Below are 14240 nucleotides of genomic sequence, written 5' to 3' on the forward strand. Positions count from 1 at the left end.
GCTCAGTTGCATCCTGTTTCTATAACTTGGAGTCCACCTGTGGTAACTTCAATTGATTGGAAATGATTTGGAAAGGCACACACCTGTCTATATAAAAGGTCCCACAGTTGACAGTGCATGGCAGAGAAAAAAACCAAGCCACGAGGTCGAAAGAAGTATCCGTAGAGCTCCAAGACAGGATTGTGTCGAGGCACAGATCTGGGGAAGGATACAAAAACATTTCTGCAGCATTGAAGGTCCCCAAGAACACAGTGGCCTTCATCATTCTTAAAATGGAAGAAGTTTGGAACCACCAAGACTATCCTTAGAGCTGGCCGCCCAGTCAAATTGAGCAATCGGGGGAAAAGGGCCTGGGTCAGGGATGTGACCAAGAACCCGACAGGTCACTCTGACAAAGCTCTTCTGTGGAGATGGGAGAACCTTCCAGAAGGACAACCATCTCTGCAGTACTCCACCAATCAGGCCTTTACAGTAGAGTGGCCAGAAGGAAGCCACTCCTCAGTTAAAGGCACATGATACCCCGCTTGGAGTTTGCCAAAAGGCACCTAAAGGACTCTCGGACCATGAGAAACAAGATTCTCTGGTCTTTGGCCTGAATGCCAAGCGTCACATCTGGAAGAAACCTGGCACCATCTCTACGGTGAAGCATGGTGGTGGCAGCATCATGCTGTGGGGGTGTTTTTCAGCATCAGGGACTGGGAGACTAGTCGGGATCGAGGGAAAGATGAACGGAGCAAAGTACATAGAGAGCCTTGATGAAAACCTGCTCCAGAGCACTCAGGACCTCAGACTGGGGCGAAGGTTCACCTTTCAACAGGACAATGACCCTAAGCACACAGCCAAGACAACACCGGAGTGGTTCCAGGACAAGTCTCTGCATGTCCTTGAGTGGCCCAGCCAGAGCCCGGACTTGAACCCGATTGAACATCTCTGGAGAGACCTGAAAATAGCTGTGCAGCAACACTCCCCATCCAACCTGATAGAGCTTGAGAGGATCTGCAGAGAAGAATGATAGAAGCTCCCCAAATACAGATATGCCAAGATTGTAGCATTTTATCAAAGAAGACTGAAGGCTGTAACTGCTGCCAAAGGTGGTTCAACAATATACTGAGTAATGGGTCTGAATACTTATGTAAATGTGATAGATTTTTTAAAATTAATTATTTTAATAAGTTTGCAAAAATGTCTAAACCTGCTTTTGCTTTGTCATTATGGGGTATTGTGTGTAGATTGATGAGGAGGAAAAAACGATTTAATCAATTTTAGAATAAGGCTGTAACCTAACAAAATTTGGAAAAAGTCAAGGGGTCTGAATATTTTCCGAAGGCATTATAAGCCAGTGATTCTCAACTCCAGCTGTAAAGACCCACATGACTGCACATTTTTGGTCTAGCCCAGAACTAACACACTCGATTCAACTAGTCAACGACTCAAACAGCCCGTGGCTAAGTTGAATCAAGCGCATTAGCACTGGGCTAGAACAATAAAGTGCAGTCAGATGGGTTGCCGAGTGGAGAAACACTAGAAGCCAGTACCCTTCCTTGCGAAAGGGCAGCACCAACCATCCCCCACCTGCATCTGTCTTCTCAATATTGGGATGGTGTTGAGAGGTGACGTGGATTTGGAATGTGTTATTTGAGGACAGAAGGGGAAAGGGATGGGAGCTGCTCTCGCTAAGATTGTCCTCACTCAGGAGTGAGAAGAGGGGAGAGAGAAAAAGGGAATTGCGAGAGGGAAGAGAGATGAAAGTGGTTCTCACTAAAGATACGTGTCTCACTGAAGTTGCTTCTGAGAGCCAAGCGAGAGACTGAGGCTTTGAAAACCTCACCCATAATTACACGTCCCTCTTTCTTCCTTTTAACAATCACTCCGTTCTAATTGACAGTCTCAACATTGGCTTAACATTGACTGAAGTAAATCACAGGTGAAGTGATTATCATAGTAGAACACAAGAGGGCAAAGGGGGGAAGTAAAAGAGAGAGATATAGAACAGAGCCAGATATTCCTTTTCCTTAAAAAGACTAGTGAGTTGGAAACAACTAAAAACATCCCACGACATTCTTTCTGTAACGCTCAACATGGAAGACAAACGGTCGAAGATAAATATGAATCACAACTGAAGAATGAGACGTGCAAGGAGAGAGGAATGTCTGTGTTGTGTCTGTTCTGCTGCCCTCTTGACTGTGAACCATTTGTCCTGTTCTAGTATGCGTGGGTCTACGGTAACATAAATAATGCTCGCTTGTTGCTACTAATGCTCACCCCGCCCTTTTCCCCCCGGCATGCTAATGAGGGCTAGCATGCTCGAGTTTCTGCGTGCTTAGCAACACTGCCTTGAGAGCACACAGCGAGCGACACGAAACACAACAAGCCAATTAAACGACACGGCATAATAATGCCAGAGTCAGCACTCCCACGACTCTCCAAGAAAATTAGTTCCCCCTTCTTTTCTCTGTTGTTGACTTCTATACAAATCGAAGGCTGCTATGCAGCCCGATGCTAATCAATGGAGTCCCCGGCTCCACCCCTCGTTGCTCAGGGTGAAAAAAAAATGTGGTCAACGGGTCCAACCTATCCAGTCTATAAACATCTGTTGGTCATGAAGGAAGCAGAAGGCATTTGCAGGAAGGGGAAAAAAACCATTGCGAGTACATCACCCTGTAATTCCAGATGACCAGAAACACAGTTGGATGAGGTAGCGAAGCTATAATTGCCAGAGAACGTGTGCAAGCAAGAGGTGCAATTACGGCGCGAATTGGCAAAATGGTTCCTTGCTGTGCGCTCCATTGTCATAATGCGTCGCTTCTCAAGTCCCCAAATACTCTCTCTCTCTCCTTCCACTTCCTGCTAATTAGCACCTCGAGGTAGACAGACTGAGTTCAAGGTAGACACAGACAATGGGAGAGACTGAAGATTTTGACTGGGTCAAGATGATATTGGGGGGTCAATTGTAATTCATGTCAAGTCGACTTCAGCAAATGAATTTGGCAGACTTTAACTGGATGACGGACAATGAAATCACATCTGAACATTAAGAGAAAAGAAAAACAACTTTTAGAATGGTCTTTTCGCACTTTGAATTTCACGCCAAATTGGATACCTAAATTGACCAGAGTGGGGAGAAAAAACCAGTACGATTTAGACACTGAATAAAGGCCAGGAATTGTTGGCAGCAGCTAATGGGGATCCATAATAAATACAAATACTGAGTGAACAAAAGGGTGACAGTTCAAGCGCTGAACGCCTGATGAGAACTGCGGACAAAAGATTTGACAGCCTTTGACAGTATGACACCTGACAGGAAGAACCTTGTTAGCAGCAAATGTTAATCAGGTACCACTTACACCTAGCTAGCATTCCCAGAACATTTCTGGTAGGTTAGCGAACAATGTTTCTGGTAGGTTAGGGGATAACATTCCCATAACCTTTATTGGTCCACCTTTTAAGTGCTTTAAGAAAGTCTGTCCAAAGGGATATTTTCCTTTTGACATTGTTCAAACGTATCATTTCCTAACAAATGTGAAGATTCCCCTTCTGATGTTCTCACATCACAACCAAATGGGTACCCGACAAAAAAACATTCCATACTGTTCTAGGCAATGTTAATTGTTAGCTGGGTAAGCTTTTGGGAGCATCAAAAGGTCAAACAGTGAATAAGCACTCCGTTTTGTTTAATGCCATGCGGGAGTATGATGAATCGAGACGTTGTCCTTACCTTCAAAAGCCCTTGCGGCATCAACAAGATGGGACCAGTCCAGGCCAGACACTGCTTCCGGGAGGGGCATCAGACTGCCATCAGCCATTTTGCAGCGGTCGGCCAGGGAGCTGTCAGAGAACCACAGCTCATCTGTAGAGATGAGACATTTCGGGTTTAGATAAGTGACTGACATGCTCACCGATTTTGGTTCTCTCTCCCTCTCCCTCCTTCCGCCTCTCCCTCCGCCTCTCCCTCCTGTCTACTGATAATTAGACATCAGTGCTCATCCATTCTCCACTTGGAACACCTGCTCCCATGTTAAGGCCAAACTGCTTGCAGATTTCCAAAAGTCATTTCAGGGTTTTGGAGTTTCAAAGTCAGTAAAAACACAAATAGAGTTTAAATAAGATGGTACTCTTAACGAATGAAAGACGGGCACTTTCCACCAAAGCGTAAAACAAACATCTCGCAGAGGTATTTCTTTTGTTGAGACATCTGGAATTCCCCTTGAAGCAAATACAATTCAGTCTGTTCAATTTGCACCAAATTGACCGTGCGAGACAAACCCCCATCCAAAATGTTAGAAAATGCGAAACAATTACATACTCAAATTGCACTCCTGCTTGGAAAACTGCCAAGAACACGGTTACTAAAAAAAACTGTCACAGTCTGCTGTTGAAAGCTGATTAGAGGACGGAGACGAAAGGGGGAGCTTCCTCCCGCCAGACAGACAATTAACCTGCATCTAGGGGACATCCACAGGGGTCAGCTTTGGCGAACAGACTCACACAAACCTAGGCATACAAATGTGTGCATAAAAACCTCACATACGCACCTTAATCTCACACACAGCTGGAGATTCATGATGCTTAATTATGGTTTGGGAAGGGGACTCGCATCTGAATGTAACCACCGTATGCCACAATAACACTAAAGTTCTTCACAAAAATGATTTGAATGCATTTAAATGGTTTGAAACTTGTCTGCCTGTTGAGAACACATCCTCAGCCTTCTATAGGAATTTAACGACTGCATAGGACTATGTTTTGGATGACTGGCTGCGAATCCTTATTGAATTGTTTTATTTCTGCCTTTTCTATTCCAGACATTGTGAAATTCACTAAAGCATCCCATGTATGTAACTTTAGTCTTTCACTTTTCAATGATTCTCCCCCCCCCCCCCCCCCCCCCCCTAGAGTTAAGGTGATCTGAATAAGACACAGCAATCACATATCCACACACACACAACCTCCAAGGTGTGTGTGTGTGTGGGGGGGGGGGGGGGGGGGGGTATTCAGTCATTGCGAAATACAACAAGTGGTTAGAATGTTTCAACAAAGAGCGCAAGGAGGACCGACAATGAAAGGGTTCATATTTTGCATACTCAATGAGCACATACTGGGATGTTCTTCCCAGTGGAAAATATCCAATATCTTGCTGTATTTCTTATGAAGAGAGTAAACTTTTTAAAATAGGTTTGCATAAGACAGATGGGAAATTGAAAGTGGCATACGCTGGTAGCTTTTACAACGGGTCTCGTAAAGTTCAGCTTCAGACTGGCAAGGGCGTTTGTATTTAATTGACCACAATGAGCTCGCAGTTAGATCTTTTTTTATTTCTATGGCCTTCATTTGAAAATCAAAATGGCTGCCCTGCCACTTTGTTTACTACTAAGCTGAGGAATGAGTCTGGAGAAATATAAAAGTGGCTGTAAATATCACAGAGTAGGCCTTTAAGTGCTTTTCAGGAGTAGGTGAATGCAGCTGTCCACTGTCCATTTGCCTCATTTGCATTCCATCTTTGGCAGATACATTAATGATTTCGTAACATGTGTTCCATTCCTAATTAAATGTCTGAATCAATGAAATGTACTCCAAGGTTTCCCTAACATATAATAAAATGTAGGACAAACTTTGGTACTTTTACACTGACTATACAGTTTGGCATATTTCGATTTTAAGGTAAAAGGGGCCTTGAAAAAAACGGTATGAGCTGAATATGGTGGGTTAGAGCAGGGCTGGAAGAAAAAGTATACATCCTGTAGCTCTCCAGGAGAAACGTTGGCCATCCCTAGATATAAAGTATATATTATCTATCTGTTCTATTACATTCTGTTTTCACAACTGACAAGACCTATCTAGCGAGAGAGACTATGCCACCCCCCCTACCCTAAACGGGCAGACACTCACTCTTGTGTAGCGGCGCCCCGTGGCTGTGGCCGAGGTTCATGCGAGGTGGCAGGGTGCTGGGGTAGGGCTCAGTGGGGGTGCTGAACAGGATATCGTTGGGCAGGGCCTGGTCCAGGAGAGAGCTCCGAGAGTTGACCAGGGACAGGGTTTTCCTGTAGCTGCTGCACAGGCTCTCGTCCGACAGGGTCCGGTACAGGGACCTCCGTGGGGACATGGGCAGGCCACCAGGACCTGTCAGACTCTGCGGGAAGGGATGGAGAAAATGAGGGAGGGGAAAAAGGGTGACTGAAAATCCTGAGACATTTTACATCTCGGAGGGCTGCACCGCAGAAGGGGTGATTCAAGCTCCAGCTGGTAGTGCTAAACTAGGAAAAAAACTGCCTGAATCTTCCACAAAATTGGCTAAACAGTAACTTCGGTCTACCACAGTGCCAAAAATGAGAGCCGATAATTTCCCCTCAATTATCTGACGATAGCTTCCCTGCGCATAGTAGTTGGTATCAATTCAGGGCATCAGACAATAATCTTCCATTTATTACAGGAGGATATGTCAAGACTATTGACTATTATGTTGCTGGCAGCCATTTTCCTGTGATGTATTTCTCAATCAGTGAACAAAGAGGACTGAAGAGGAGCTTGCTAGTAGCTCCCAGATCAAATCCATTTGTATCAACCCCTTCCCATTCTACCTCCACCCTTGTTTCCTGGCCACATTGTCTTCTTCTAATTACCCAAGAGCCTTTACATCAAGTAGTGGGGTTTTTCCTGATGCTAGGCCGGTGGTATTGAACGGTAGATGTCTAAATTAACCTTTCGACAGGCGGAGGGAAGCTGTGCTCGAAAAAAGGTTAGCCCAAGTCTGGCGCCTTATAATCCCACTTGGTTTTCATTTCATTTGAAAACGGTGGCGGCCTTGATTTTTAATATCACAAGCAATCTGAATGGATTATGTCAAGCGGAGGAAGGAGCCGACTGAAGGAAATTAAAGCAAGACACTCATTGTCAGGGGAGGAAATGGCTAACACGACACTAGATAATGCTGTCAGCTCTATTTATTACATTTCTATCTGCGACGTTCAAACATTTCCTTTCACTGAACACAGCCCAGACAGCGTACGAATGAACCACGGAGTCGGAGTGATAGTGAACCGAGTAGTGTGTGGAGAAAAACTCACGGGAGCAGGGGCTCACCTTGCCACGCCCCCCCTCCCCAGGGGAACTGTCGGGCAGCATCATCTTCAGGAAGGCCTCTCTGGTCAGGCTGGGCTGGCTGTCTGCACCCAGCATGGCCCGCAGCCTGCTCCCCAGGGGAGGATGGGGGATGCAATGGAGAGAGGGAGGGAGGGGAAGACGAACAGGCGGAAGAGAGAAAAGAGATTGAGATGAGTGAAAAAGGGATAAATGAAGAACGATGGTAAGGTAGAGAATGTAACGAGAAAGTGAGGGTAGAGAGAGAAAGTGAGGTGGAGAAAGGAGGGAAGAAAGAGATCGGGATGAGAAACAGGCAGAGAGAGGGTGTATATTGGGGGCAAAAAAAAAGGTAAGAGAGATGCATTAGAGACAAGCTTATCAGTTTCATTGAAGTTTCTTGTGAAAGCTATTGTACAAGGGTAGGTGGGAAGGCAGTCTCTCCTGAACAAAGAACATGTGTCTAAAATAACACCCAATTCCTGGTCAAAAGCAGTGCACTACATGTGGAATAGGGGGTAATTTGCCCACAAAGGTGAGGTAGAGGGGGCATAGTGACACGTGTGGGAGAGTAAGACATATATAGAAGCATAAAGCTATCAAAAGTAAGACCAGGCAGCACATTACACTGCTCTTTGGGAAGGACAAAATAATAAAACAAGGTCATAAGAAATAAGTATACTACCAGAACTACTGTAAAGGGTTACTGAAAGTTGAATATCAACACACACACACACACACACACACACACAAACAGGGGGAGTAATTTATTACAATATGCTGTTCGGAACCAGTCAATCACAGTTCTTCAACTGGAGGGCATCTAGGTTGGGGAGTTGCCGTTTCCAGGTAAACACACAGAGTGGGGGTGGGGTGTCACGGAAGGCACAGTTTGCATTGTGTACAGACACCATGCGAATGACAAAGTGGGTCGATTTATTTTACCAGCCCATTTCAACCGGGCTCTGTCCAATATTTATTAAGAAATGACGCACTTAACTTAGACTTCGACACAACCAAATGGTGATTTTAATCTCAAGAAACGGGTAAATATGATATAATCTCAATTTTACAATGTCATTTGTTAGTAAATACAAAGTAAATAGTGGACTGTAAAATAAAGCATACGTAAGAGGTTTATTGAACCAAACAGGCTTCTGTAAAGCTAGTGTACCTGGATCTCAGTGTTAGAGTCTTTAGTAGGAAAGACAATACGCCTTCCATTCCACTGATGTAGAAAACCCCAAGTGAAAAAAGGAGGGAAATAATGGTAATGTACATTGAGATGTAAACAAAAGCTGTATACATGGCTGATATGCAAGCATATTGCGGTCAAAATTGTTATGCTATATATGGTCATACCTCAAATAACACTGGCCTTATCAAGCAGACTATGTTATAAACCTGTTACTTTTGTGTTAATTGTTTCTGTACAGGGGTAAGTACACTAACTACTTGTTCTTGCATACATAGTACAAACTAATTACATAATAGTTACCTTGGAATAAGGCCAATGTAAAGTGGTGATGAAAATACTGCTCTACTCTTGTTAACCTCCACCAATCATAAACATTACAATGAAACCTGTCATGCCATGATATAATATAACAACAAAAGAATGACAACTGTCCACGAATGCTACTTCTACACTATATATACACAAAAGTATGTGGTCACTCACCATTTTAAATGAGTGGATTCAGCTATTTCAGCCACAGTCATTGCTGACAGGTGTATAAAAATGTAGCACACAACCGTGCAATCTCCATAGACAAACATTGACAGTAGATTTACTGAAGAGCTCAGTAACTTTCATCATAGGATGTCAAATTTCTTCCCTGCTAGAGCTGCACCAGTCAACTATAAGTGCTGTTATTGTGAAGTGGAAACGTCTAGGAGCAACATAGGCTCAGCCGAAGTGGTAGGCCACACAAGCTCACAGAAGGGGACCGCCGAGTGCTGAAACCACGGTTGCAACACTCACTACCGAGCTCCAAACTGCCTCTGGATGAAACATCAGCACAAGAACGGTTTGTCTGGAGCTTCATAAAATGGGTTCCCATGGCCAAGCAGACGCACACAAGCCTAAGATCACCATGCACAATGCAAAGCGTCGGCAGGAGTGGTGTAAAGCTCACCGCCATTGGACTCTGCAGCAGTGGAAATGCTTTCTCTGGAATGATGACTCGCGCTTCACCGACGGACGTGGAATTTCTTTCCTTCTTAATGCGTTTGAGACAATCAGTTGTGTTGTGACCAGGTAGCGTTGGTATACAGAAGATTGCCCTATTTGGTAAAAGACCAAATCCATATTATGGCAAGAACAGCTCAATTAAGCAAAGAGAAACGACAGTCCATCTTTACTTTAAGACATGAAGGTCAGTCAATGAGGAACATTTCAAGAACTTCAAAAGTTTCTTCAAGTGCAGTCGCAAAAACCATCAAGCGCTATGATGAAATTGGCTCTCATGAGGACCGCCACAGGAAAGGAAGACCCAGAGTTACCTCTGCTGCAGAGGATAAGTTCATTACAGTTAATTCCATAAATTAACTTTCAACAAGGCACACCTGTTAATTGAAATGCATTCCAGGTGACTACCTCTTGAAGTGCAAAGCTGTCATCAAGGTGTAGGGTGGCTACTTTGAAGAATCTCACATTTAAAATATATTTTGATTTGTTTAACACTTTTTTGGTTATTACATGATTCCATATGTGTTATGTCATAGTTTTGATGTCTTCACTATTATTCTACAATGTAGAAAATAGTCCAAAAAATGTATGGGTATTAGAAATGATGCAGACAATTACATTGATGGAAGCTATGCTCGCGGGGAAACATGTTCTAGATTAATCATGCTTCACCATCTAGCAGTCCGACGGACAAATCTGGGTTTGGTAGATGCCAGGGCAACGCTACCTGCCCCCAATGCATAGAGCCAACTGTAAAGTTTGTGGAGGAGGAATAATGGTCTCGGGCTGTTTTTCATGGTTCAGGCTAAACGCCTTAGTTCCAGTGAACGGAAATCTTAACGCTACAGCATATAATGACATTCCAGACGATTCTGTGCTTCCAACTTTGTGGCAACAGTTTGGGGAAGGCCCTTTCCTGTTTCATCATGACAATGCCCCCGTGCACAAAGCGAGGCCCATACAGAAATAGCTTATCGAGATCGGTGTGGAAGAACTTGACTGGCCTGCACAAAGCCCTGACCTCAACCCCATCGAACACCTGTGCGATGAATTGGGACGCCGACTGCGAGCCAAGCCTAATCACCCAAAATCCGTGCCCAATCTCACTAATGATCGTGGCTGCATGGAGGCAAGTCTCCGCAACAATGTTCCAACATCTAGTGGAAAGCCTTCCCAGAAGAGTGGAGGCTGTTATAGCAGCAAAGGGGGGACCAACTCCATATTAATGCCCATGATTTTGGAATGAGATGTTCGACAAGCAGGTGCCCACATACATTTTTTAATGTAGTGTAGCTTCAGCAATCCACACTTGTTTTGTATTATCTATTTGCAGTCTCATCTATATGTTTATTTTGGGGGCACTATGCCCACTACGAAGGCTGTTTTGTGAACGGAAAATATCAGAAAAGGTCGCACTAGCCGATGGACACTTGACACTAGCTAAATGAGAGACCGTACTAGAGGACACTGCTTCAACTCCTACTTATCAATAAGATGGGACATGTGTCAAGAGGATTCTGTCAGAGCATCAAGTAATCAGAGGTTACTTTTAATATGGCTGTCCCCTTTGATCAGAACCTGCCTAAAATGGGGGCCTTTGGTTAGTATGGCAGTATGGCACCTTTTCAACAGGACCAAAGCACTCAGTTTGTCAGCTCGCCATCTTTTTTCCAGTTCAGTTAACTTAACCAAGAAAGACCGTCAACCTGGCCAAAGGTTAGCAGGAAAGTACTAGTAAAGTTGACACACTTGTGGCTTCTTTATTAAAATAGGACGATGGGGTTTGTTTCAACGGGTTACGTAGAGTCGAGGCTGAAAACTTGTCAGTCTGGGAGGTAGAAAAATGATGTGTGGCACTGGCAACTATTATGATGCTATAGAGCATATAGACAGCGCTCTAGGAGCAAGTTACATGTCCAAGTAAGAATAAAACCCCACAAAACACTGCTTATTTACTCACCCGTAGTCTTTTGGCCTGCCCAAATCCTCCATTGGAGAGCCATCCATGGCTTTCTTCCAGCCAATCAGATACTCTTTGCCTGGTGATTGGCGGGCGTGGATGGGATCATTAAGCCCCGCCCCTGTCACTGTGCTTCCGGAGGAGACGATGTAGACTTTGGAGGAGTCGACCGAGGTGGAGGTCTTAGGACCACGTTCCGAGGGGCTGCCTGAGTGCCGTGAGCCACTAGGAAAACCGAGACAGAAACATGTGATCACAGTTGGCCAATTACGTCAAATATGAGTGGCTACCAAAAAAACAGGGTTTGGGGTCAGTCCATTTTAGATCAGTAAAGTCAGGGGATAATCAGGAGGGATAATTCTGCCTCCTGAATTGAACTGACCCAAACCCTGCTACCCATATCAGTGGTTCTCCTCACGATGGGCTCTGTGTGGTTCTCGGAGCAGGTTTTGATCCTAACTCCTATGACTCCACTAGCCTACTTCAGCAGAATTCATGCCAACCCTGCCTATGCGGACAACATAGTGATACGAATTGGGGCATGATGACACTGCACTGTTGCCGCTGGCAGCGAAGGGCAAATGTGTCACACCTCATTAAATGCTGCATTGTGCCCACTGCGGGGGGAGGCAGGATCATGCCATGGCCACAGTGAGCCTGCCACAACATGGAGGACCGGTCGTCAACCTTTTAGCATAATCTTGTTCCCAGACACTTTCGCCCCAAATGCACAAAGAGTCTGGTGGACCAACGCGTCAAACTTAGCCTTTGTTAGACAATACAGAGAGGCTGGAGAAACTCCCAGCGCAGGCATTGGTTTAAATAGGCTTAATCTACCAACCAATCATCTCCCAGAACGCTTTCCCCTTCACTATCCCCCGTATGCTAGCACAGAGCCACACCTCGCAGTCAGGTGATTCGCTAAAATGTAATTACAAATACCTTACTCAGTAGAGCACTCCCATAGAATTCTATGGCCACTCCCATTAAGGCCAATTTAGAGTGGTTGATATCCCAGGATTATATAGGCTGGGCGCAATAGCCGGAGGACGAGGTTACTTTTAGTCCGGTAGGAAACTGCACTTTGGCTCATCCAGTCTGACTTAAAATGGAGAACCTGATGTCACCGCTCAGCCTGGCACAGCATGAAACTGCAGAGTTGGGCAGGAAACGGTCTACTCCGTTTCGTTCGGTCTGATCCAAAAATGAAGGACATGAAATGTTGGAAAGGTAACCTTGACTCCAGGCTACTGTGCACAAGCTTGGAGAGGACGTGCGAGAATAATGGATTGGGAATCTAGTGGGGAGATTGCGATGATGACGACGGTGGTTTTTGCTTAGTCGCTGGCTAAGTAGGTTAGCTGGCTACTTTAGCGGCGCCATTATCGATGTTGATGTGCCCAGTGTCTATGTGAATTAATAAAACAATCTATTGTGCAGGCACAGCAATGACCTATTTAGCCTTACTCACAGTAATGGACTGGCCATCTGGAGCACCCGAAATGGCTAACACTAGAGAATCATGTCAGCTCTATTTATTACATTTCTATCTGCAACGTTCCAAACATTTCCTTTCACTGAACACAGCCCAGACAGCGTACAAATGAACCAGAGAGTCGGAGTGATAGTGAACCAAGTAGAGTGTGCAGGAAAAACTAGCGGGAGCAGGGGCTCCCGTTCACGAGAAGAGCTATCTATCAAGAGAAGTCCACTTAGGAAAACTCCCAAATCAACATGGAAAAGTAACACCACCACGCAAAAGGTGGGGCCGGAAAGTTTAAGGGACAGTGCCAATGCTAACGTCAACGTGCATGTAAGCCCATTCCGAGGAGGATGTCACAGCGCCGGGTCAAAGAGTTCTAGCGGAAGAAGAGGACAGCGACAGCGTAGTTAACGATTGTGAGCCTAGCACCAGCAAAAGTCAGTGTTAGCCAAAGCGCTAGGCAATGGGGATCCAGGGCAGGGAGGGAGACATGGATAACGCAACATCAATATTGGGCAAACTAACTAGGCTAACTAACTATACCAGTAACATGATACCAGCCAGCCAGTTTCTTGATTAATGTACATGCCAGCCATTGTAATTTCAAGCCCGATTCCTCAACTTTTGTTGAATAGGAACTACAACATATGATTTCATATTTTCATTATGTACTTGAGCTTGTGTCTTTAAAAGTGAGTACACCTCGGCAATTTTTACCAGAAAGGTGCAATTTTTTTATCTTTCTTGGAGTATAGCAGCATTACTAGCTATTGTTAATGGCACTCATGCTAAATAATTACTTTTGGGAATGTATATTTAGGCGGAATTCTACATTTTGACATTACATTCAACATGTTTGTTTGAAGCCCTACAATTGACATTAGTCAAATCAAAATCAAACTTTATTGGTCGCATACACATATTTAGAGGATGTTATTGCGGGTGTAGTGAAATGCTTGAAAAAGGCAGCCTTTGACACAGCTGCCTTTTATTTATACATTTGATGATGATTAATTCTGACTAAACCGGTTGTTATATTTATAATCTGTAGCTAAAACAACGATGAACTGAATATTTGTGCTAAGCTAGAGGAAAGTGAGCTGCTGAGAAAACTGCTCGTCCAATAAAGGTAGCCAGGGCACATTTTTTTTATAACTTGCTTACTTACCATTCTCTTTACACCCAAATTTCGGGTGTCTTTTTCTGGTTCACTGTGCTGTCTGTAGTAGTGTTGTCTACTGCTTTGACAGAGTGAAGCCAGCCAGCCCTCTCTGAAAGAATAGCCAGCCAGCGCTCTGTCTCACTGAGTATTCTAGCTACTATACCTTTATTCTAGGCTTCAGATGACGGGATGTTGTTCAATCATGACAATTCAGTATATGTTCTGTAGAACTCTTTTAACAGCGTACAGCGTGTGTGTGTTCTATAGCACTCTGAAAATAGTACTGCATTAGTGTACAATAGCTGTGACGCAGCTAGGTGGTGGTATTAGGGGCTGGTGTGTGTACGTGTGTAGTGGAGTATCCGAGGAC

At 44.5% G+C, this 14240-nt stretch overlaps 1 protein-coding gene across 2 annotated transcripts in view; it reads right to left on the minus strand.

The window, feature by feature from the left end:
• LOC120032530 (signal-induced proliferation-associated 1-like protein 2) overlaps positions 1-14240 on the minus strand; it is a 94991-nt gene that overhangs the window by 5313 nt on the left and 75438 nt on the right. For both annotated transcript variants that reach the window (XM_038978670.1, XM_038978669.1), the window contains exons 15-18: positions 11226-11450; positions 7078-7183; positions 5887-6127; positions 3716-3847 (exon numbers count right to left, since the gene is read on the minus strand). In XM_038978670.1, the coding sequence (XP_038834598.1) occupies positions 3716-3847; positions 5887-6127; positions 7078-7183; positions 11226-11450 (704 nt within the window). The remainder of the gene's footprint in view (positions 1-3715; positions 3848-5886; positions 6128-7077; positions 7184-11225; positions 11451-14240) is intronic.

The sequence above is a fragment of the Salvelinus namaycush genome, chromosome 39 (genome assembly GCF_016432855.1).
Source record: "Salvelinus namaycush isolate Seneca chromosome 39, SaNama_1.0, whole genome shotgun sequence".
Lineage (NCBI taxonomy): Eukaryota > Metazoa > Chordata > Actinopteri > Salmoniformes > Salmonidae > Salvelinus > Salvelinus namaycush.